The 23143-nt window shown below is 38.4% G+C and overlaps 1 protein-coding gene across 4 annotated transcripts in view; it reads right to left on the reverse strand.

Moving 5' to 3' along the window:
* Positions 1-7699: 7699 nt before the first annotated feature.
* ECPAS (Ecm29 proteasome adaptor and scaffold) overlaps positions 7700-23143 on the reverse strand; it is a 126032-nt gene continuing 110588 nt past the window's right edge. For all 4 annotated transcript variants that reach the window (XM_011740353.3, XM_071078150.1, XM_011740351.3 and 1 more), the window contains 14 exons: positions 22581-22646; positions 21151-21240; positions 20022-20088; positions 19367-19458; positions 19224-19290; positions 18481-18672; positions 17724-17932; positions 16829-16872; positions 16542-16734; positions 15140-15278; positions 12303-12408; positions 12015-12103; positions 9388-9459; positions 7700-7983 (listed from right to left, as the gene is read on the reverse strand). In XM_011740353.3, coding sequence (XP_011738655.1) covers positions 7844-7983; positions 9388-9459; positions 12015-12103; positions 12303-12408; positions 15140-15278; positions 16542-16734; positions 16829-16872; positions 17724-17932; positions 18481-18672; positions 19224-19290; positions 19367-19458; positions 20022-20088; positions 21151-21240; positions 22581-22646 — 1566 coding nt within the window. In that variant the 3' untranslated portion in view covers positions 7700-7843. The remainder of the gene's footprint in view (positions 7984-9387; positions 9460-12014; positions 12104-12302; positions 12409-15139; positions 15279-16541; positions 16735-16828; positions 16873-17723; positions 17933-18480; positions 18673-19223; positions 19291-19366; positions 19459-20021; positions 20089-21150; positions 21241-22580; positions 22647-23143) is intronic.

Consider the following 23143-nt stretch of genomic DNA (forward strand, 5'->3'; position numbering starts at 1 on the left):
TGGCTAATTTTTAAAATTTTTCAGAGAGACATGGTCTGGCTACATTGCACAGGCTGGTCTTGAACTGCTGGCTTCCAACAATCCTCCCACCTCGGCCTCCTAAACTTCTGGGATTATAGGCATGAGCCACTGCACCTGGTCTTTTATTATTATTATTCATACTCTAATAAGATGGCCTTTTTTTCAGTTATAAATTCTCCTCTAAGCACTGCTTTAGCTGCACTTCGTAAGTTTTGGAATTTTGTGTCATTTTAATTCATCTCAAAGTATTTTCTAATTTCCTTGGTGATTTCTTCTTTGTTCCCCTGCTTATTTAGATGTACTTAATTGCCATGTTTATAAATTTCCCAGTTTCATTCACTTATTAATTTCTATTTTCAATTCATTGTGATTATAGAGTACATTTTCTACAGTTTCAATACTTTCACATTTTGATAGGAATTGCATTGAATCTGTAGATCAACTCAGGAGTTGTGGCTTGTTTTATGGCCTACGGACTGTTAATCCCTGCCCCAAGACAGGTGATAACTATATGTCAATGTAAATTCATCAATTGCAACAAATGCACCACTGTGGTACAAGATGTTGATAGTGGGTGAGGTTGTCCATGTGTGAGGAAAGGGGGTATATGGAAACAAACCTCCCTTTTTGAAAGAAATATTCTAAAGGTGTTTTTCATACTTTTCTTCTTCCCTTACATTTTTGATTTCTGGAGAACAGTTCTCAACAATGTAGACCTTCATTTCAAAACCCTATTTCTAAAATTCCTGAAATGGCCAGAATAATTCAATGTCAAATTAGAAAGATCATATCAGCATAGAAAAGAGCAAGCTAGAATCCAATACCTAGGAATCCAAATGAGAGCAAGCAGATGTTACCAGTGCAAATAAATATACCATATTCCACACTCCGTATTTGAATAACTTTTAAAAACCTGAACTAATTTTTTGACCAGAGGCAAAATTACCTACCCATATTCTCCTTTTCACTTAAAACTCATGTGTAGTCCAGGTGCAGTGGCTCATGCCTGTAATCCAACACTTTGGGAGGCCAAGGCAGGTGGATCACTTGAGCTCAGGAGTTCGAGACCAGCCTGGGCAATGAACATGGTGAAACCCCATCTCTACAAAAAATACAAGAATTAGCTGGGCACAGTGGCATGCACCTGTAGTCCTAGCTACTTGGGAGGCTGAAGCAGGAGAATCAACTGAGCCCAGGAGTCTGAGACTGCAGTGAGCCATGATCATGCCACTTTACTCCAACCTGGGCAACAGAGTGCGACCCTGTCTCAAAAAAAAAAAAAAAAAAAAGCGGGGGGGGTGGTTCATGCCTGTAATCCCAACACTTAGGGAGGCTGAGGTGGGTGGCTCACCTGAGGTCAGGAGTTGAGATCAGCCTGGCCAACATGGTGAAAGCCCATCTCTACTAAAAATACAAAAAAATTAGCCAGGTGTGGTGATGGGCACCTGTAATCCCAGCTACTCGGGAGGCTGAGGCAGGAGAATTGCTTGAATCCGGGCGGCGTAGGCTGCAATGAGCTGAGATCGCACCACTGCACTCCAGCCTGGGTGCGAGACTCCGCCTCAAAAAAAAAAAAGTTTTTTTAGATTTATCTAAAACATAATTTAAACAGGCATTACTTTTAAGAGAAGTTTCAGGTTCAAAGCAAGATTTGAGAGGAAGATACAGAGTTCCCATATATCCTCTACCCTCACACATGCACAACCTTGCCCATTATCAACATCTTGTACCATAGGGGTACACTGGTTGCAACTGATGAACTTACACTGACATACAGTTATCACCTGAAGTTCATAGTTTGCCTTCGGGTTCACTCCTGGTGGTGTACGTTCTATAGGTTTGGGCAAATGTACAATGACATATATTCACAACTGTAGTATTAGACAGAGTATTTTCACTGCCTTAGAAATCCTCTCTGCTCTATTTATTTACCCTTCCCTTCTCTCAACACCTGGCAATCACTGATCTTTTTACCGTCTCCACAGCTTTGCCTTTTCCAGAATGTCATATAGTTGGAATCATACAGGATGTAACCTTTTCAGATTGACTCCTTTCACTGAATAATATAAACTTATGTTTTCTCCATGTTTTTAATGGCTTGATAGCTCTTTTTAGCACTGAATAATATTCCATTTTCTGGATGTATCAGTTTATTTTATATTTTACCATTCACCTACTGAAGGACATCTTGGTCGCTTCCAATTCTTGGCAATTATGGATAAAGCTGCTATAAATATCCATGTGCAGATTTTGCATGGACGCAAGTTTTCAATTCACCTGCATAAACACCAATGAGCACAATCGAATGGTAAAGGTATGTTTAGCTTTGTATAGCTTTTTAAAAACAACAAATATTCTCCAATTCTATGTCCAGTATGGTGAAGTAACTTCCCAGAAGACTGCCTTGCATATAGAAACTATAAACACTGTATTCAAAATAAAACAAAACAAAACAAAAACAATTTTCTTAAGGCTCTAAAGTCAGAGTCGGGTAGATTTTGGCAGAGAGCCAAAACATGGAAGGGGCCGGCAGGGGGTGAGTTTCGGGGCTTTGTGGCTTTGTCCTTAGGGTAAAGCACACTCAGAGCGTGGCACAGAACAGTGGAAGCTCCCACTGAAAATCACCCTCTCTCCAGCCTGAGGGAGGCAGAGCCCACTACAAAGTAAGGGGAAAATCTTGGATATAAAACAGCAGAGAAGAACCCAAGTTTCTATGTGTAACTCTGCCCAAGTCTGTGATTAACCTCTGAACCACTTATGTTCACGGCAGACTGCAAACAGCTCAGCCAAAAATAAGCTGAACTGAGATCTGAGCCAAAGGGGAGACAGTTGGCAGTTTGAGTCTAACCATGTTCATTGTCTGCTCAAATTGAACAGCAGCTCTTTGAAGGAACAATCCAGAGTCTCCATGACATGACATGCACAATGTCCAGGAATGTTGGGACATAGTCCCAAAATACCAGATATACGAAGAACCAGGAAATGATGTTGGGGACCTGAGGGAAGCAATAAAAAAAGACCAAAGCCAAGATGATCCAGATGTGTAAGTATCAAATAAGAACTTAAAAGCAATTATAATTATGCTTCATGAAGTTTTTAAAAATGTTAATGAAAGATTAGAAATTGAAAATTTTTAAAAATTGAAACTTTAGAATGGAAAATTAAAATATCTGAAATAAAAACTCACTAGATGGGCTTTAATATCAGAATGCACATGGTAGAGTCAGTAAACTTAAAGAGAATTTTTAAAACATGACTAAGACCTGTGGAACAACATCAAAAGAGCTAACATGTTTAACTAGAGTTCTAGAAAGAGAGGAGAGAAGATGGCACAGGGAAAAAAAAACATGGGTAAATGGCCAAAAAAAAAAAAAAAATCTCAAATTCAGTAAAATGCATACATTTAGAAATTCAAAAATCGAAGCAAAACTTGAGGATAAATATGAAGAAAAGCACAGCTAGGTACATCATAGTCAAAGTGCTTTAATCCAAAAATAGGAAAAATCATGAAAGCAGACAGAAAAAAAAACTACACACCACATCCAGAGAGCAACAATTTGAACAGCCTCAGAAATCACACTGGAAACGATGAAGGCCAAGAAACAGTGGGGCATCTTTACAGTGCTAAAATAAAACAAATACTAAAAAATACTGATGTTCAGAAAAGATCCTGTATTTGAAGACTGTTCTGGAATCAAAAGTAGCATAACAGAATTATACATCTAACTACTAATACCCAACATTGGTTTTAAAGTACTCTTTTCAAGAATACCCAAACAAATACAGATGTTCCTATTAGCTGTTTTCTCACTGTCTTTTATCTTTTTCATAAAGGCTTTTTCACTACTACTTGAATGTAAAAGAAATGTATCATTTTTAAAGGTAAACAAACACTTAAAACTTTCAGAAAGCATCATTTGAAAGGCTGTTTCCAACTTTTATAACATTATAATGTTTCACTTTAAAAACATGTTACTCTAGCTCCCTGGTTCCCTCCCATAATCCCAGCACTCTGGGAGGCTGAGGCACGTAGATCACCTGTGGCCAGGAGTTTGAGACTAGCCTGGCCAAAGAGGTGAAACCCCATGTCTACTAAAATGTAAAAATTAGCTGGGTGTGTTGGCAGGTGCCTGTAATCCCAGCTACTCGGGAGGCTGAGGCAGGAGAATCCCTTGAACCTGGGAGGCAGAGGTTGCAGTGAGCTAAGATCGCACCATTGCACTCCAGCCTGGGTGACAAAGACTCCATATCAACAACAACAGCAGCAACAACAAAAAAAACAGTTACTCTAGTAAGCTAATTTGGAACCTGCTTGAAAGGAAAAAACATACCAGGAGGGAACGGCATGGGCTTGTTGGCTGCTCGAGATAATAAGCAAGGTAACTCACTTTCATGGCCACCTTCTATAGTCTAAATATTTGCTTGGCAGTTTACAGTATAGGATGTGATTGTACCTCTGACATTTTACATTCATAGCCACGTATCTTAATCTTGGTCAAAAGGAGAACTGTCTGTTGTTTCTGTATGTTCCTAAGGGATTACTTTTATGAGAAAATAAAATGTTTCCATACCTCTTCTCCAAGCATCTGACAGCAGTTGTTCAGGGAGTCTTCCTTTTGTTTCTGCTTTGCCTCGGAACTCCTAAACACTTAAGCCCAGCAATTTCTACTTACCAGAGTTAGCTCAGAATATGGCAGGCAGTAGGGCTTTTTTTTTTTTTTTTTTTTTAAGTGTAACTAGTCAACGTCTTGGCAGTTGAATTATTTTCCTGAAGAATTAATAAAAATTAATGCACTACTTCAAAACAACAGATCATGCAGTTTTATCTGCCATTTAATATCTTCTTGGGCATGGATGGGATTTTCCTTTAAAATAAGACTATCAGACACTTAGCTAGCTGGGACACACTGCAGAGGATTTTGTGAAAGTCGCATATAAAATACAAAATTCTGTTAAGTATAACACCCATTTAACAATAGTTTGTACATTACAATGAGGTCAATGTCAAAATAACTCCCTGGCCTAGACAGCAGCATGAATCTATTGTGGCAGCAGCAGGTAGAAATGCCCCATGGAGGGCAGCCAGTGTGTGCACAGTGCAGTTGCTGCAAGAGCGCAGACCAACAAGGGCACATCTTTTTTCTTTTGTCTTATTAGTAAGTGCACAGTGAAAGATGGAAGAGGGAAGCAATGGGGATGCAGAGGCACTTTTGCTGTGCAGGTAGACTGTATTACAGGGAGACAGGGAGATACATGGAATTATAAATTCAATGCAAACATTAAGAAACAGCTGCTCTTTATCACCAGAAAGACAATTATACACTATTTTCACGATTCGGATTTCCAACTTGCCACACTTTGGGTATCTCCTTTTCACATATCAGTACATTTGAGACAATACATCCTGTGCACTAATTCCAGGAATAAGGAATTCAGTAATAGACCCTACCACCAATCAGTTTCTTGTATGACAGGTAACACCAACTATTTCCAGGGAGAAAGAACCAAAATCTGTTTGGGGGAGCTCTGGAAAACAAAGGCTGATGATAATAAACATGTATGAGTCCTTCTGCCATTTGTTGGCCAGTGAACATTTCACAATTACAAGCTCTGTTATTAACCCTTTTAATAAATATATGCACACATGCACATCAAACACAAGGGGCACTGTGAGACAATTATTGAGCATTACTAGCTGTGTGAATGATTAGGCTGGTCAAGATGAAGGCATTAAGTATACAAATTAGAAACGTGCTCAGAAGGCTAATGTACAGGAATTCAATAGCACTAAGCACAAAGGTTCGAGTGCCTCAGCACCACTGTTAGCACCAAGGGAAATTCCCAATATTAAAAAACAAAAAGCTTAAAAAGCGTAACATTTGACAAGGTGTTAACATTTGATATAGACTAAGAGCATAATTCTTGTCTTTATAATCCTACTTTCTGAAAATATCCAACCTGCATTGCATTCTTGCCAAGGAATAATATCCCAAGTACTGTAAATGAAAGTCAGAGAGTACTTGGTGGAGGGGGAAATACTGATATGAAAAACAGTAAGTCCTAAAAGATGCCATAAACTTTCTAAAAAACATCCGAAGTTGATTTTACCCCAAGCAAAAGCCATTCTCAAATGAAAATCCATGATAGATTCCTTAAAATTCATGATGCTACTAAAACTCACAAGTCAGTATCAGCAGAGGATGTTTTTGTAATTAACACTTAAATTTTTATTTGTAAACTCCCTTTTCAATCAGAAACAATCCCTAAACACAGCATATTCAGCCAAGTCTAGGTGCTATCTATGGCAGTGTTTTTTAAACTGTGAGTAGTGACCCAAGTTGTGAGTCAGGAAATGAATTGAGACAGTCTGAAGAGCATTATATCAGGAGCCCAGGGGGAGATATTAAAGGGTATCACACAGTTATGTATTATTTCATGAAATGTTTTAAATATTTTATATTTAGGCATGCACATATATACACACACAAACACACATGTTCTGGGTCATGATGTAAAAAGTTATTTTTATTATGACTTGCAGTCAAAAAAGTTTGAAATACATCGGTCAATAGAGACCCTCAAAAATAATAAACATGGAGTTTCCACGAAAAATAATAAACATGGAGATTCCTGGTGTTAATGTCAATAAGGATCAGCATTGAATGTAAACCAATCTTCTGCTCTGGAATCCAAGGTAAGCTACAGAGTTCTCGGTTTACCATAAACACTAAGGCTTTACTTGTTTTTCCTCTTACCCTACACTTTCAGGCAGGGGCATGGGCAACAGAAGGAAGGAGGAAAACCCCTAGTGGCAATGATTTACTTGGAGTGGTATCATGTTATTTTGAGAAAAGGCATTTTTTAAAAGAGTAATTCCCAGGTGGCTAATTAAAAGGCTTTCCTTCTCCCCTATAAAGTCATACTGGTAGCATAAAAGTGAACAGAAATTTTATGTTGTCATTACAGTTTTGAGGCAGTCTGTGATTTTGTTTCTGGTTTTGCAAAATATGCAGCCACAGACACCGATAGAATGTGTGATCTTGTCCTAATCTACTTTACCCACCTGTAAAAGGAAGACGATTGGAATTATCCTAATGAGACTGAATCTGTCCTCTCCATCTGTAAAGATGCTAAACAATCATTTTCTCCAAATCAACCATCTAAACACACAAGACAATGTTCAGCTTCTGACTTTCGGAAACCCAACGATAAGGGTCACTTTAGTTCTGGCACAAGGGCTGTTGTGTGCCGCCCTAAACATACCTCAACTTGGAAGTTTCTTGGGTGGGCCAGGGTTAGCACTGATTTGGCAGATGGCTGTAAAAGAAAGTATCCAGGGCAGAATATTAAACACCTGGGTTCTGACTTTGGCACAGGCCTCAGAAAGCCTCTGAGATGACACAGCTTCCTATTTCTTCAGGTTTAAGAGGAAGGTTAAAACAAGTTATTTACAGGCCCCTTCCTGAAATAACTAATTTGAATGCAGTTCTAAGATTTTTATCCAGCTTGCTCTGCAACTTTGTCTATTAATTCCTTTAATAATAGCTTGTACTCTTTTAACAACTATTTCTGCCAGTTTCCTTTACAATCACCCCTCAAACATCCAAGGTTCCATTAAGCTCACTCAGCCCAGATACTTTAAAAACATAAAGTAAAATAAAGCTAATAAGGAACAAAATTTAAGGCTTTTTCTTTTTATTTCAGCCAAGGAATGATGCATGCTACAGATTAATCTTTACTCTTCCCCACTTGGTTTTTCAAAGAACACCACCATTTCAACCCCCAATGAACATGGCACTTGTTTGTTTCTTCCCCTTCTAATTTATTCCAGATTTTCAAGTGTTTTCTTCAGTAACGCTGCTTTCTCCTGCAGTTCAGGTCTGCTGTCTGGCTCCATAGTAGCTAAAGACTCAATTAGGAGCACTCTGCATTCAGATGTCAAACATTCCCACTGTTTAGATTCTGCATGAAAAAAAAAAAAAAGAAAGAAAAAAGAAAAAACCCCAAAGATTCCTTATAGGACAAGAAAAAAATTTAAAAATATCCATCCCCCAAATAAATGCAAAGCAACCTCTTGATAACAGATCAGTATATAATGATTTAATGTTCAATAGGTATCTCAAAACCTAATTCTTGACAATAGCCTAGAGGCACATCAGGGAGTTTCCTCTCCTTCCTCCAGTATCAGTGGGAGAAAGCGAAATAACTACAATGAAGCATAGTAGGAAGAAGGAATTATCGGGGCAAGGCACACTATAGCAAAAAAGTCATTTCAACAACACCATCGCAAGGCCATTTCATAAGATATGGTCAGTCAAAAAAAAAAAAAAAAGAAAAACTTGTAAGAAATTTCATAATTGCAAGGTCAGATTAAGTAGATGACACTCCCTTTTCTTTGAGTAAGGCATCTGAGAACTATTACATGCACACTGAAAATTTTAGAAAATAAGAAAGTATGTCAAATCTTAAATCTTGTTTACAAGGTTTTGCCACTTTCTAGCCATGTGGCTTCAAGCAAGTTTAGCTTGCCTTCAGCCTCATGTTCCTCATCTGGACTATATTACTACGTATCTGGCTAACTGAGAATTTGGTAATATGACTTAAGTGCCTAGCTCTTTTATCTCAACAAGGAAAAAAGGGATCGGGAGATGTTTAGTGTTACTGAGTCTAAAAGTTCTGTCTGATGGAGCCCTAAGAGAGGTGTTTTAATTGCTAAGCAAAGATAGAGAAGTAGAAAGAGCAAACACACAAGGTTGCAGGAAAAACGTTTCCATCTCCTACATTCTTAATCCATGAAGTTAAAACAATTTGAGAGACAGGAAAAAAAAGAAGACAGTCCTCCTTCTGAAATCAGTAACAGATACACCACTGGAGAAAATGCTAACAGTTCCCCCTACCCTGCCCACTGATAGACCATTAGAAGAAAAACAGGTTAGGGGAGAAGAAGTAGGATTAAGAAAATTGCTACTACCAGATTTGATGACTCAGGTAGATAACTGTTAAAAATGTTTTTCCAACTCCACTTTTCAGTGTGCCGTTCTGCTTATTTACATGCACACATGCCACTGTCAACCACTTCCTCTAATTAACCAAGATTAAGTCAGGATTCCCGATGAAAACAAAAACTTTATTACTTTAAGACAACTATAGCTTAATAATATATTAAAAATATATAAAAGAATATCAAATTTAAATATTTAGTAAAATTTAATAGTTTTGGCTTTGTCCATTCTTATTGCATGTGCATACATACTGATTTGTATTTCAGAGTATATGCTTAGAGTATAAGAAAAATGAAACAAAAAATTTCTAAAACATATGCCACATGGCTTTGTGGTCCTCCAGTCAGAACTAACAACAACTTACCTTCAAGTTTTTTAAGCAGCAATTCTATCACAGATAAAGCTTCTGTTCTCACAGATGAGTAGGTCTTATTTTCTAAAAAGAAAAATCATACAGTTTATACGGCCTGCCTGAAAAACACAACCTCCAAGATTAAATTTGTGTTACTGAAAGAAAGATGTCCAGAAATTACAACTCTAGGGAAGGGTACATCTGGTTTTTTGTTTTGTTATGTTTTAAAGGAAGCTTCCCTTTGCTAAGTATCAAATACTTGAAATGTGCTAATGTACATAGTCTCCTACTTTGGGAAAACAAAAACCTGTCAGCCAAGTATACCAATCACCACAACAAATGGTAATATTTAAATGATCCATTTTAGAAGTGGAAGATGAAAAAACTATCTCAAACACAAAATCATCTTCACATCACACATAAGAACGATCCTTAGGTCTGCATGACCCTCCTCATTTTACCAAAGAACATTATACGACCCAGTGTTTAAGCCGATCAGGGAAACCTGGAACCCAGCAAAGACAAGTCTGTTGGCCGCCAGTTCTTTATCCATAAAAGCATGTTACTGCCAGCAACTGCAACTGAAGCATGCTTCCTTGGCATCCACTCTTTGACATGGCATCTGATTCACGGTGAAATTGTCTACCAAAAAAATCAACATACAACCAAGCCCAAAGCAGGGTAGGCATGAGATGGGCCTTAATCTTGTTATGCTATGAAGTACAGAAGTGCTACAGTGACGGTGACCTGTCAAAATGACACAGGAGTCAGCTTGAAAGGGCTTCCACTGGCCAAATCTGGGACAATTTGAGTAACAAATTAAGATTTAAAAACTTAAATTATAAACCCTTTGAAGGGGGAAAGAAATCCATGAATCAATGCCAGTAACAGATAAATAAAAAGATGGGCAGAAGAGAAGAATCTTGCTTACAATAGAATTCCAACTATCAAATGGTGAATGTGGACAAAATGCTAGAGTTGCAAAATCATCTTAGTAAAAACTGGTTCAGGGAAGAATCATCAATGCATGCTAAATATAGAGAAGAGATTGTAAAGAAGATAAACATTATTTGAATGATCTTAAGGTCTGTTCCCACAGGCTACTTATTAGACACAAAAGGAAAATATAGTAACTAGCCATTAGAGAAAAACTGATAGTACCTTGACCAGGTAATCAAAATTAACATCACAAATGATAACAGATGGACACTGTGTGTGCCTCTTAATGTGAGGACATATCACTTATGTAAGTATCCCAACTGGGAATTCATAACCTGGATCTGATCATGAGAAAACATCAAACACCAAATGAGAAACACTGTTTTTTTCAAAAAGGGACTTTATTCTTCAAAATTGTCAATGTCCTAAGACAAAGAAAGATTGACAAAGTATTCCAGATTGAAGGAGACTAAAAATATATGACAACAAAATTCAATAAATAATTATGAATTGGATCTGCCTGCCAAGGCGGGCAGATCACGTGAGGTCAGGAGTTTGAGACCAAGACTAGCCAACATGGTGAAACCCCGTCTCTATGAAAAGTACAAAAATTAGCCAGGCTTGATGGCACACACCTGTAAGCCCAGCTACTTGGGAAACTGAGGCAGAAGAATCACTTAAACCCAGGAGGCAGAGCTGCAGTGAGCCAAGATCGCACCATTGCACTCCAGCCTGGGTGACAGAGCAGACCCTGTCTCAAAAATAATAATAATCATCATCATCATCATCCTGGACTGGATTCCCTAATGAAGGGGAGGGAAAAAAAAACAATCCTATAAAGAACATTACTGGCTGGGTGTGGTGGCTCATGTCTATAACTCCAGTATTTTGGGAGGCCAAGACAGGTGGACTGCTCGAGCTCAGGAGTCCGAGAACACCCTGGGCCAACACAGTGAAGCCCTGTCTCTACAATTAATATAAAAATTACCCAGGTGTGATAGTAACTGTAATCCAAGCTACTTGGGAGACTGAGGCAGAAGGATTGCTTGAACCTGGAAGGTGGAGGTTGCAGTGAGCTGAGATCACACCTCTGCACTTCAGCCTGAGTGACAGAGCGAGACTCTGTCTCAAAAAGTAAAAATAAAAATAAAGAACATTACCGAATCAACTGAACAAACTAGAGTATGAACAATAAACATTTGATTTAAAAAACTGCATCCATGTTTACTACCTAAAGTTGACAATGGTACTGTGGCACACTAAACAACTGAGGAAAAAGGGGGCCTGATGTAAGCAACATACTTTCAAATGGTTCAGGAGAAAAACATGTATACAGAAGTCCAAATGACAAAGCAAATGGCACAAAATGTTAACAGATGATTCTGGGTAAAGTATATACATATTGCAGAGTATTAAATGTACTGTCGTTGCAACCATTGTGTAAGTTTGAATTTACTTTCAAATAACAATTTTGTAAAAATACTTGTCACGAAGGTTTTTCTAAACTAGATGCTAAAATCCTGTTATAGTTCCAGATTTAAATATTCCAGTTAAGGGGTACACACGGAGTATATTAAGTAGCAGAGTCCAGTAGCGGTTTCAGAAATTTAGTTCCTAAGACAAGGTAGGAAATATTTGAAGCTCGGCTCCTTAGCTTTAAAATTAGGACTCCCTCGTCAGTTTTAGTTTACTACACTCACCTAAAGAATATGTGATTGATTTACAAGTTTCAAGCAGAATTTCAGCCAAAGCCTCAGGATCTGCATATTCTTCTTCCAAAAGCATTAACCTATACAAATCAGAAAGCAAGGTACAAATGCTAATTATTAAGAAACAGTCTAAAACTTTCCTGTCACAATTTCTGTCTGTATGTATCATTGTCACTTTAGCTACTAGTTTTTAAATGTATAAAAATTCCACTGATTATATATAAAATGCTGCAGGGGTGGGGGGAACAAAATAAAAAACTGAACCATGAAGCAGTTTACCCCTGAAAAAAGGCATTCATTGATTGTAAGACTCCTAGCTGCACTTTCCACGTGCTGAGTTTTAGCCGTTCACACATCAGTTTGCACAGCTCCTGACGATAACAACCTGGGGAAGAAAGACAAGGTGGGACACAGCAGGAGAGAGTATAAAAGAGCAAGAGATGGAATAAATGAGGGACAGACAGAGCAAGAGAAAGGCAGAGGGACAGAGAAAGAGAGAAGGCAGGGAGGATAAGGGAGAGAAAAGCAGGAAAAAGAGAAATAAAACAATAAATATTTTTAATTAAAGCCATTGAAATTTCTCCAAAACCTTCAGCATGACTTTGTACTCAATCCCCAAACAAATTTCCTTGATCAGAAACTGCCCCCACAAAGGTACAATATAATTGTTTACAAATATTCACTTTCAAGGCATATGGTTCTCCATGGAACTGAGAAAGCACTTTAACCACACCCCCTTTGCCCCTCAAAACTCCCTGAATGACAGCCAAAGAAAGGAGAACTCTGGAGGCCAGGAGCTCCTCTCTAGATGCTCACAAGCCTCTGCAAATTGCAGGTTTGCCAAGAGTCAACAGTGCTTTCTTATAAACCTGTTATGCCAAGCGCAACTGTAATTATATAATTAATATTATGCCAACTGATGAACCAGCAGAAAACTTAAGAACGAAATTGTTTTTAATTACTGTAGGATTTTGTAGGGCTCAAACAAATGTAAAAATGGGGGAAAAAATCTAGAATTCTGCACTAGAATTGTCTCATAAGAGCTTGAAATTTCTCTATTTTAAAGAAACAAAACCCAGAAATTGTAGATATATGTAAGAAGCCAATGCGTAACAGTTAAGTTCCTAAAGAAAAGGCCTTGGTTCGCAATAAATGCACTTTTCTATTAACAACCTTCTACATCTTATATTAAAATAAACTGCTTTATGTTTGTATCAACTTTCTCATACAATTCCCTACCTTAGCTGTCTCCACCTATCAAGGAAAAGTGTAACAGTCTTTATAGTGTCATATTAGTGGACTTCCACTGCAGTGTATAATATTAAGAAATAAAACCACTTGCAAATTTGTATCTTCTGGGAAACTCTTCCTATAAACACAGCAAATACGTAAGTTCACTCAAAGGCTGACAGGGCTCAAAGAGAACCTTAACTCTGATTCTAGACATATCCAATTACAAATACTCAACAATACCTTTTTTAATAACATTCAGTAATATTGTCGCTTGGCATGGAGGCTCATACCTATAAATCCCAGCACTTCAGGAAGGAGGCCAAAGTGGGAGGATCACTTGAGCCCAGGAGTTTGAGACCAACCTGGGCAACATAGCAAGACCTCACCTCTTCAAAAACAAAAAAAAAAACAAAAAACTAGCTAGGTGTCATGGCATGCACCTGTATACCCAAATACTTGGGAGGCTGAGGCAGGAAGATCACTTGAGCCCTGGACGTAAAGGCTGCAGGGACTGCACCATTGCACTCCAGCCTGGGTAACAGAGCAAGACCCTGTCTCCAAAAAAAAAAAAAAAATATATATATATATATATATATGTAGACACACACACTAAGATCTTCAGCGGGACGCACTGTAGGACCCAACCCAAGGCAAGCTTAAAGGGTAGCATCATCACTTCTTGGCCTTTTGGCTAAGATCCAGTGTAAAGGGTAGTATCATCCCAAGGTTAAGGCCCTATCAGGGGACTCGAAACTAACTGCAACCTCATCCAATAATAAAGGTTTACTATTGATTTAATCTTTGGGAAATACATGTCCAGTTCTGAAAATCGTCCAGTAGTGAGTTTTTCACTGAAACAAGGATTTCAAGTGCTTACTGAACACTTGGTAACACGGCCATTCATTTTAGGATAAAGAGACCCCACTAATAAACTTTGTGGATTCCTCCAAATGATCATCAAGAAGATCAGCAGAACTCTTCTATCAAACTCTCTGCATAAAATGTATCATGGTTATTATAGGTGGAACTACGCCCCCAAAGTTCGTATGTTGAAATACTATCCCCCAGTACCTCAGAATGTTACTGTATTATTATTAGATAGAAGACAGACCCTTTAAAGAGGTCCTATGAGTGGGCCCTAATACAGTGTGTCTGGTGTCATTACAGGAAGAGGTGATTAAGACACAGAGACGGCCGGGCGCGGTGGCTCAAGCCTGTAATCCCAGCACTTTGGGAGGCCGAGATGGGCGGATCACGAGGTCAGGAGATCGAGACCATCCTGGCTAACACAGTGAAACCCCGTCTCTACTAAAAAATAAAAAAACTAGCCGGGCGAGGTGGCGGGCGCCTGTAGTCCCAGCTGCTAGGGAGGCTGAGGCAGGAGAATGGCGTAAACCCAGGAGGCAGAGCTTGCAGTGAGCTGAGATCCGGCCACTGCACTCCAGCCTGGGCGACAGAACGAAACTCTGTCTCAAAAAAAAAAAAAAAAAAAAAAAAAAAGACACAGAGACAACAAAGATCATGCGAAGACACACGGAGAAGACAGCCATTCCCAAGCCAAGGTCTCAGAAGAAACTAACCCTGCTGACGATGCCTTGATCTCAAAAGCTCAGACTTCCATCCTCCAGAATTGTGAGAAAATAAATTTCTGCTAAGCCACCCAGTCCGTGATACTTTCTTACAGCAGCCCTCGCTGCAATGGTACACTGATCAGTGAGGTGATATGCTCATGTACACAAAAAATTTCCACTGAGTAATTCTCATTACTAATCAATCAGGCTCGATAAGAAACAATAACTATACTTTGTCATACAGAAAACCTTTGCTCTCATTAAGTAACCTCTGGTTACAGCACTTCTTCAAATGCGGTTTCTGGTGCTTACGTTGGGTCTCTGCGTTTCGGGGCCAGGCTTTGCCCAGGCTTTCAAAGGCACCCAGCAGATATTCCAGCTGGAGCTCCTTTTCCTTCTCATTCTCATCTTCATTTTTGGTTGTCTGGACCCCACTACTTTCAAGTGAATTCTAGGATATATCAAAGAAAATAAAATTTAATATTTTCTTCTTCAAAGTTACAGGTATGCTATTAAACCAATCAGAGTACTAGGGCAGGAGCTATTAACCAAGAGTTAAACAGTAAATTCTCTACCATAAGCTTCCCCATTTACGACAAGGATTTATAACCAGAATACTGTGTCTCTAATAAATTTAGGAAATACTTTACAGGAATCTGTAAACAAAAGCTAAAAAATACTGCATATGTAGTCTTTTGAGCATAACGTGAGATCTGCATGAGAATCAGGTATTAAAGATGGAAGAAACTCAGTAACGATCTGAATAAATCCAAACTCTTTCTTGATAGATAGGAAAACAGAGGCTAAGAGAAGCAACTGGTCCAGCTCGCTAGTGATGTCATCAACTTAAAATACAAGTCTCCTAAATCCATATGCTATCACTATGTTTGTAATAGAAATTATTTAAATAGCCTTATTACTGAAAGAAAACAACTGCAAATTAGCAGCAATAAGAAATAAGAATGTTACTTAAAATATTTCATGTTTCACAAATAGGGAAACCACACTCTTTTTTTCTTTTTTTTGGACCAGTGCCCAACTTTTAAAACTGAGTATTCCATTTTCCACATGAAACCTGAGTGGTTTTTTTTTTGACCCAAATCCTCCACTATATGGCAGAGGCAATTCACATGACACACTGAGCTTCTTGCCTTTATTCTAGGATGGCTGGGGTGGCTTAGCTTATTAGCTAAGCCAAAGCTTATTATGACATAAACTGTTCATTCACTACCAAATCCACTCTCTGCTTCTCCCATGGAGGGAAAATGGACACCCAGAATGAAGACTCAGTCTGCTGCCAGGTGTGCTAAGTACTGAGCAACGGGATGGATATAAGTCAAAGTGCCATCTAGCGGTGCCCAGGAACTCTCCTCAAGAGAGAACTGGCATGCCCACTGTGATCCTTCATCCTTGCTTCACCTCCTCTGCATTCCTGCCTGGAACACACATACACTGTGGACCTTGAGGATGATGACTCCACCCTAGAAATGGCAGAGTTGGGAGATGTAAAGAGCCGGAATACCTGAACGCTTTGTGATGCTCCCAATGCTACATGAGAAACATAGCACTGTCTATCTTGTTTAAGGCCATATTTTGGAATTTCTCTGCTACTTGCAGCTAAACTAATCCTAATAATCAGGACATAGGGGAAAACAATGTTTTAACTCTTTCTTTTTAAAGTATAAACCAGAACTGAGGATACAGGTGGTATTACCTTCTTGATGAGAGGTATGACAATGTCAGAAAACTCCTGGAATCTGTCTTCTTTGGTGGCCTTCAAGACATCAGCTGCACAGCTGATTGCTACAATCTTGTATTTGAGATTCTCTTTGCTACATTCCTTCAGAACAGCTTGAAGAATTTCATTTGTGCTGGGTTGATTGGGCACAGACTTTTCCAGCTCTGCACTACAGGATCCATAAAAAAGCATCAGAAGTTAATAAAGGCTGCAGCTTTCAGGTTCAGTTTAAGAAATGGCATCCTCATTGAAAGAACATTTACCTGCAAGCTGTCACCACACAGGCAATGGCTTTCAACAGCTCTTCCTAAGGGGGTGAAAGATGAGGACATACTATTAATCCCAAACATGTCATTTACACTCTCTACACTATGATTATAATTACCTTAGGAATTTCTGATAACTGTGACAACAAAAATTAACAATTGTCACCTCATCTTTAATGCATAATTTTAAGCACATCCACCAAGTTTTACTCCAAACCATGGACGCAGGATGATCATCTTCACCTCCATTTCGTAGAAGCCTAAAGAACTGATTTGACCCAGGTCTCACAGACAACAGTGTCAACCACAGAATTAGAATGATGTCTGACTCCCAGTCCAGTACTACTTCAGTACCGCATGGGCCACTGTTGACCTTTACAACATAAAGATCATTATGTTGCCACAATCTCATGTTCCCCACTGAGTGTTCACTGTAAGAATCCTACTAAAGCCCTTGTGTAAAAAAATACCTGTTACTAATTCATAGGTCCCAGAGATGGGCATCTTCAGCCCCAGGTTTAGAAGCAGCCTACCTTGCTACTCTATGTCACACGGGCCCAATCCTGATCTTTTTATGCTCAATCCTGATCTGTTCATAAGGTCAACAGGTACAAAATGCTGACAAGTTGGTTTAAGACATAACTTGGAAGGCTGAATATGAAAAATGTATCTATCTCCAGCATTACTGTCCATTATGCAAGGCCACGTGGGTTCCAGTTTCAGAGGAAATACCACAGTTAATTGGGCAAGGTTTACCCAAAGCTCCACCGTCTAGGAAATCTGGTTCACAAAAATAATCCATCAGAAGTTACACAAAACCAGACCCTTATTATTATATGAAAAGAAAGATGAAGTCAGAATCCCTTTAACTGGGCATGAATGGTTCCTTTACCTTTCCTGCCCACGTTCTTCCAGCCAGGCCTTGCAGCAATGCGGTCAGTATCATTCCGAGATACGGAGGTACTAGAGAGCTAGTTTGCTTTGCAATTGATGCCATGGCAATTGCACCCTGGGCTTTCATTTTCCAAGACTGAGACTGCAAAGCCTTCTGGGTAATAGTAATTAACTCCTGCAGGTATAATCGAATGCCACCAAAAGAACCTAGGAAAGCAAAATTAAAACAACTTTTAAGTGACAAGAAAAATTAACTGATTTTTCTAAGTCTGAAAAAGAGTCAGTGACCAACAGTCTAAAAGCAGTGATTCTCAACTGTTAAAACACACCACTCTCTCAAAGGGAGAGAAAGTGTGTTGGTGTTGTGACTTACTCTCACAATAGTAGAACTTTACGAACTTAGGTACCCACAGGAACGTATCACACAAATGGGCATCACCCATTAATATGTAACAAGGTGAAAAACACATTTAGAAAACTACTCTAAAATAGTCTAAGGCCACATAAAATCACACTCTCAATTAAAAATGTAAAGCTCTCCTTGCTCACAGAGTTTGTATTCTCTCATGTGGACAGTGAGGAATGAGTAAAGACAAAAATCCTAAGTGCCAACCTTGAGAACTCAGCAATTGGGATGGGTGCATATTAAGGTCCTGGGAAAGTAACTTTAGAGGAGTTTATGAAAAATGAATGCAAGTAAAAAATTCTAGCTGTGATTCCTAAGAAGCAGGTTTAACTCAGGTCACACTACTAACCAGGTACATTTTCCTGCCACACTTCAGTCCATAAATTACATTCTTCTTTTTCGGATTTTTCCTCATCAGCAATTTCATGCATGCCTAAAAATGCCAGAGGCAGGACTTCTTTTGCATGATTCTTTAACACATCAGGGCTGTATCGTCCAATAGCATGAATAGTCAAAGCACAAGAGGTCTTGTAGATAGGTTCTGAAAAGGAGAAACCAAAATCTTTATGATATTTATTGTTTTTAAGGGTAACTGATCTAAATAGGCTATTGTTCAACTCATACAATAGCAAAACAAATAGGTAAAATCAATTAGAAATGTTTCTAGCAGGCTGGGTTGTGGTGGCTCACACCTGTAATCCCAGCACTTTGAGAGGCCAAGGTGGGCAGATAGCTTGAGCTCGGGAGTTTAAGACCAGCCTGGGCAACATGGCGAAACCCCATCTGTACAAAAAATACAAAAATTAACCAGGTGTGGTGGCACGTGCCTGTAGTCCCCGCTACTCAGAAGGTTGAGGCACAAGAATCGCTTGAGCCCAGGAGGCTGAGGTTGCAGTGAGCCGAGGTAGCACCACTGCACTCCAGCCTCAGCGACAAAGCCAGACACCATCTCAAAAAAAAAAAGAAAAGGAAAGAAACAAATGTTTCTAGCAAATCACATAAAATCATGGAGGGTAAGACCTAATTTGTACTGTTTTACTGGGCTGTTAACATCTAAATTTAAAATGACATAAAATAGAAAAAGAAAGGTACCTTCTTTCTCCATATACCACCCACTGAGCTTCTGCAGGAGTTTTTCAGTGCTGCTATCCCGTGAAGTCTGAAAAAGAAACAATCCTAAGTATTTCTTTGTAACTGTCAGAGTTTTATTTAACTAAGCAAGAAATTTAACTCACCCGAACTAAATGGCCCATGGCAAATGCACAAGATTTCTGAATCACACTGTTCCGATCTGTCAGGCCACTAAGCAAAGCACTCATAAGTTTACCTACCAGAAATAAAGAGAAAAAAATCTGATACTTGGTTGACCAAATGTTCCACTCTGTTCCCAGAACCCAAACAAACCTAACCCTATAATTAACATCTGATTTCCTCCACAGTATAGATTTCTGAATGTTATATTTATATATCCATTTGCTTCCTTTCACCTCATATAAAGTTAAAATTAAACCAGAATATCATGGAAAACTTTGCAAAAATGAGAGCCAGGTATATAAAGAACATTAGCCCAGTCTAGAAACCAATCTAAGAAGAGAAAAATGCTGACGTAAAATCAGCTATCAATGGTAAGTCCTCTGGAATAGAGGATACTTTTACCTCCATATACCACTAAGGAACAATCAAACGTTTATGAACAGTGAAAAGTTGCTAAACTTGATAAACCCTGCACTTCCTGCAGACAAAGAAATGAAGGGGCCAGGGGACTGAAGGGAGAAAAGGCACACAGCATCACAAGCAGGTCTGAATGATAATTATTTTTCCTTTTTAAAACTCTGTCACACAAGACAGGGCCGTGCAAAAATATCACCACACATCACTTGATAAACTCACCTGAGTAAGGTGTTAGGTCCTGAGGACACTGAGTAGTTAATGACACAATGACACTGGCACAGCCACCCTACAGGATTACAAAAGCAAAGGTCTAAATCTGATGGTCACAATGTTCTACCTACCAAACCACTGGCTTAGGTGCCAAAAATTTAAACATATAAAATACATGAAACCTAATACCCCCTCCAGGATTCAATACAGAAAAAGGAAAACTCTTAAACTAGTAATGCAGAGATTTTATTTTTTAAACTCCCAAGAGAAACATGGGTGATCTTAGACATTGTGAAAAAGAAAGAAAACTGGTACAATCTTCTGGAAAAGCAAAATATGTCATCTTGTCCATCACTGGGCTAACATTTCCATTTCTAGAAATTTAACCAAATATCTTCAGGTATGCCTCATCAACGTAAAGCATCACGGTGCTTTACTAATTTTTCAAAAACTGAAAACAAGTCAGATGTTCCCTGATGGAATAAAATAAATGATGTTACATCCATACAGTGGAGTATCACAGGGCCATTAGAAGAGGACATTGCAGAAGATACATGTGCAGAAAAGACCGGAAGGAAACACTCCAAAATACTAACAGCAGTTATCTCTGTATAGCAAAATTCTGGACAATTTTTAACTTTTTCCTAATCTATAAATGCTAAAATTTTAAAATACCAGCAAGTGTTAATTTTATCATAAGAAAAAATGTGAGTTATTAATTTGTTGTTAAAAGGGTGGTGGGCGGGGGGGCGTCTGATCCTTCAAAGATCTTGAAAACGAAGACATTTTTCTGTTCAAACACTGCTGACCCCTCTGTGAAAAATCCAATTGCCACCTAAAACAATCCATGCCCTAATAACTGGATGCGCATTTCCATGAACTGCTGATGAATGACAACCTAGAGGGTATGTACATGGCACCCAGAGAACAGAAATGATTCCACTAAGTAAGTTAAGACAATACTTACTGGAACAGTTACATGTTTTCAGTTATTGGTGCAACCACAGAAATAAAATGGTTAGTGTATAATAATATTAGATTTTGTGGTAAAACATGAATTTCAAACATGATGGCTGTTATATCCTTATGGCCAAAACTAACGAAGATGCACATTTCTTCTTGTGAAAAGTACACTTACCTTAGTTCCAAGACCTACACCACTTCTGATCAGTTCACACAACCTAGGAACTAGCTCGCCCAGCACCGACACATCAAGATATTGCAGGCACTTTTGAAAAAGGACAAATATAAAGGTAAGCCTTGGCAAATAAGTCAGGACCACATCTTCAATTAAAAACTGCCCTTGTCAAACATGTACCCACTGGATTTGACACGAAGTTGAAAAATCACTGTTTGATTCTGCTCTAATTTCAATATTAAAACCACCACTGTACTACCAACAGAAAAATTATTCATCAGTGATTCAACACTAAAAACAAACCAAAAAATGAAAAACATCAATTTGCTAAAAAAGAAAATAATGGTTACTCAAGAATAAAGAATCTTTCTGAGCCTACTTCCTCTTTATCAATCCATGTTTAGTATAAAAAACCTAAACTAAAAATTGACCTTCTACAGTGGGCCTACCCTACCAAATCCCCTCTAATGAGTCAATTTCTTAGATGAATTTTCCTATAAATTGCTGGCTTTTATTTTTGAAAATGCAATTAACATGTTTTCTATTAATAATGAATATAACTAAATGGTATTCACTAACTATTTCTATTTCTTTAAATTTTTATTTCCCCCCAATAATCCAACAAAGATACAACATTCTTAGACCAAATTTTGGTAACAGTCCCCCAACAGGTACTAAAACATAACTACTTCTCTTGTCCAGTTTAACATAGTTTTTTGTACATTTCAATTTTTTTAGGGGTTGGATCTGTATCTTCAGAGTCCTGCTAAAGGTATAGATCTGCTTAGCAAACTAATTTCCAGTAAACACAATCATAGCTAACTAACCACTACCGGGAGTACACAACAGAGTAACTTTACCAAGACTCCAGGAACTTTAGAAATCAGAACCTGAGAGTGCCAAGCAGCTCTTTACTGCAAATGCCTTCCTATGACTAAAACAACATATCGACATTGCCCAATCTCTTCACCTACCTTTATGTTACCTACTTCATTAAATACCTCCAGCTTATAACTTTCCTAGTTCCTCCCAAAGATAACTATTAGGCACAGGCACAACTCTGAACCTTTCTAAATACACAGATCAAAAGACTACAGATGTAAATTTATACAGAGCTCTTAATATGTTGTTGTCCCTTGTAACACAAATTTGGACCGACTGTTTCTGGTATTTGGGGAACTATTTATTCCACTTAGTGACAGAGAAGAAAAGAGAAATATACTAAGAAAAAACTGGAGTCACAACAGCTGCTCGACTCATCCCATAAGTCTCTACTTCATTTAACGTAGCCTGAAGACTTTGAAGAATTACACTTTCTTTTTTTTTTTTTGAGACAGAGTCTCGCTCTGTAGCCCAGGCTGGAGTGCAGTGGCCGGATCTCAGCTCACTGCATCAGGTAAGCAAACCCTCTCATTATTTAAGACACTCACCATGTTGATTGTTTCCATCATCGGAGAGGATTTGGCAGCACTAAGCCGAGCACTATCCATCGCAGCCTAAAGAACAGAAATTCAAGTCACTCGGCACATTCAATTAATTAGGAATAATCCACACACACACCATAAAAGACTTTCACTTCCAAATTACAGAACTTTAAAAAAAAAATAATCCATAGCTATAACAAAGGCACACATTAAGTCTAACTCTAATTTCTTTTGACCTATACTCAACAATTTACCAGGAGAAGCAGCACCTCACTACAGGCGAAAAATTCAGATAATAGTTAAGAAATTAGCATAGTATGGCTGTGGGCAAGTCATCCAGCCTTCTTGAGCCTGAGGTTCTCCATCCACTAAATAAAGGAACTGACTAAATAAATTTCTAAGGTTTTTAAAATTGTGTCTAAGCAGTAAAAAATTTTATACGGGTAGTTCTTTAACTCTGTAATCAACCTTCATATCTACAAAGGTATTTTAATCTAACAACTATGCTGAAGGAGAGGTTAATACTATCCAGATATGACAAAGGAGAAAAGTAAGTCATACACAAGTGA

This window comes from Macaca nemestrina, chromosome 14 (assembly GCF_043159975.1).
Source record: "Macaca nemestrina isolate mMacNem1 chromosome 14, mMacNem.hap1, whole genome shotgun sequence".
Classification (NCBI taxonomy): Eukaryota; Metazoa; Chordata; class Mammalia; order Primates; family Cercopithecidae; genus Macaca; species Macaca nemestrina.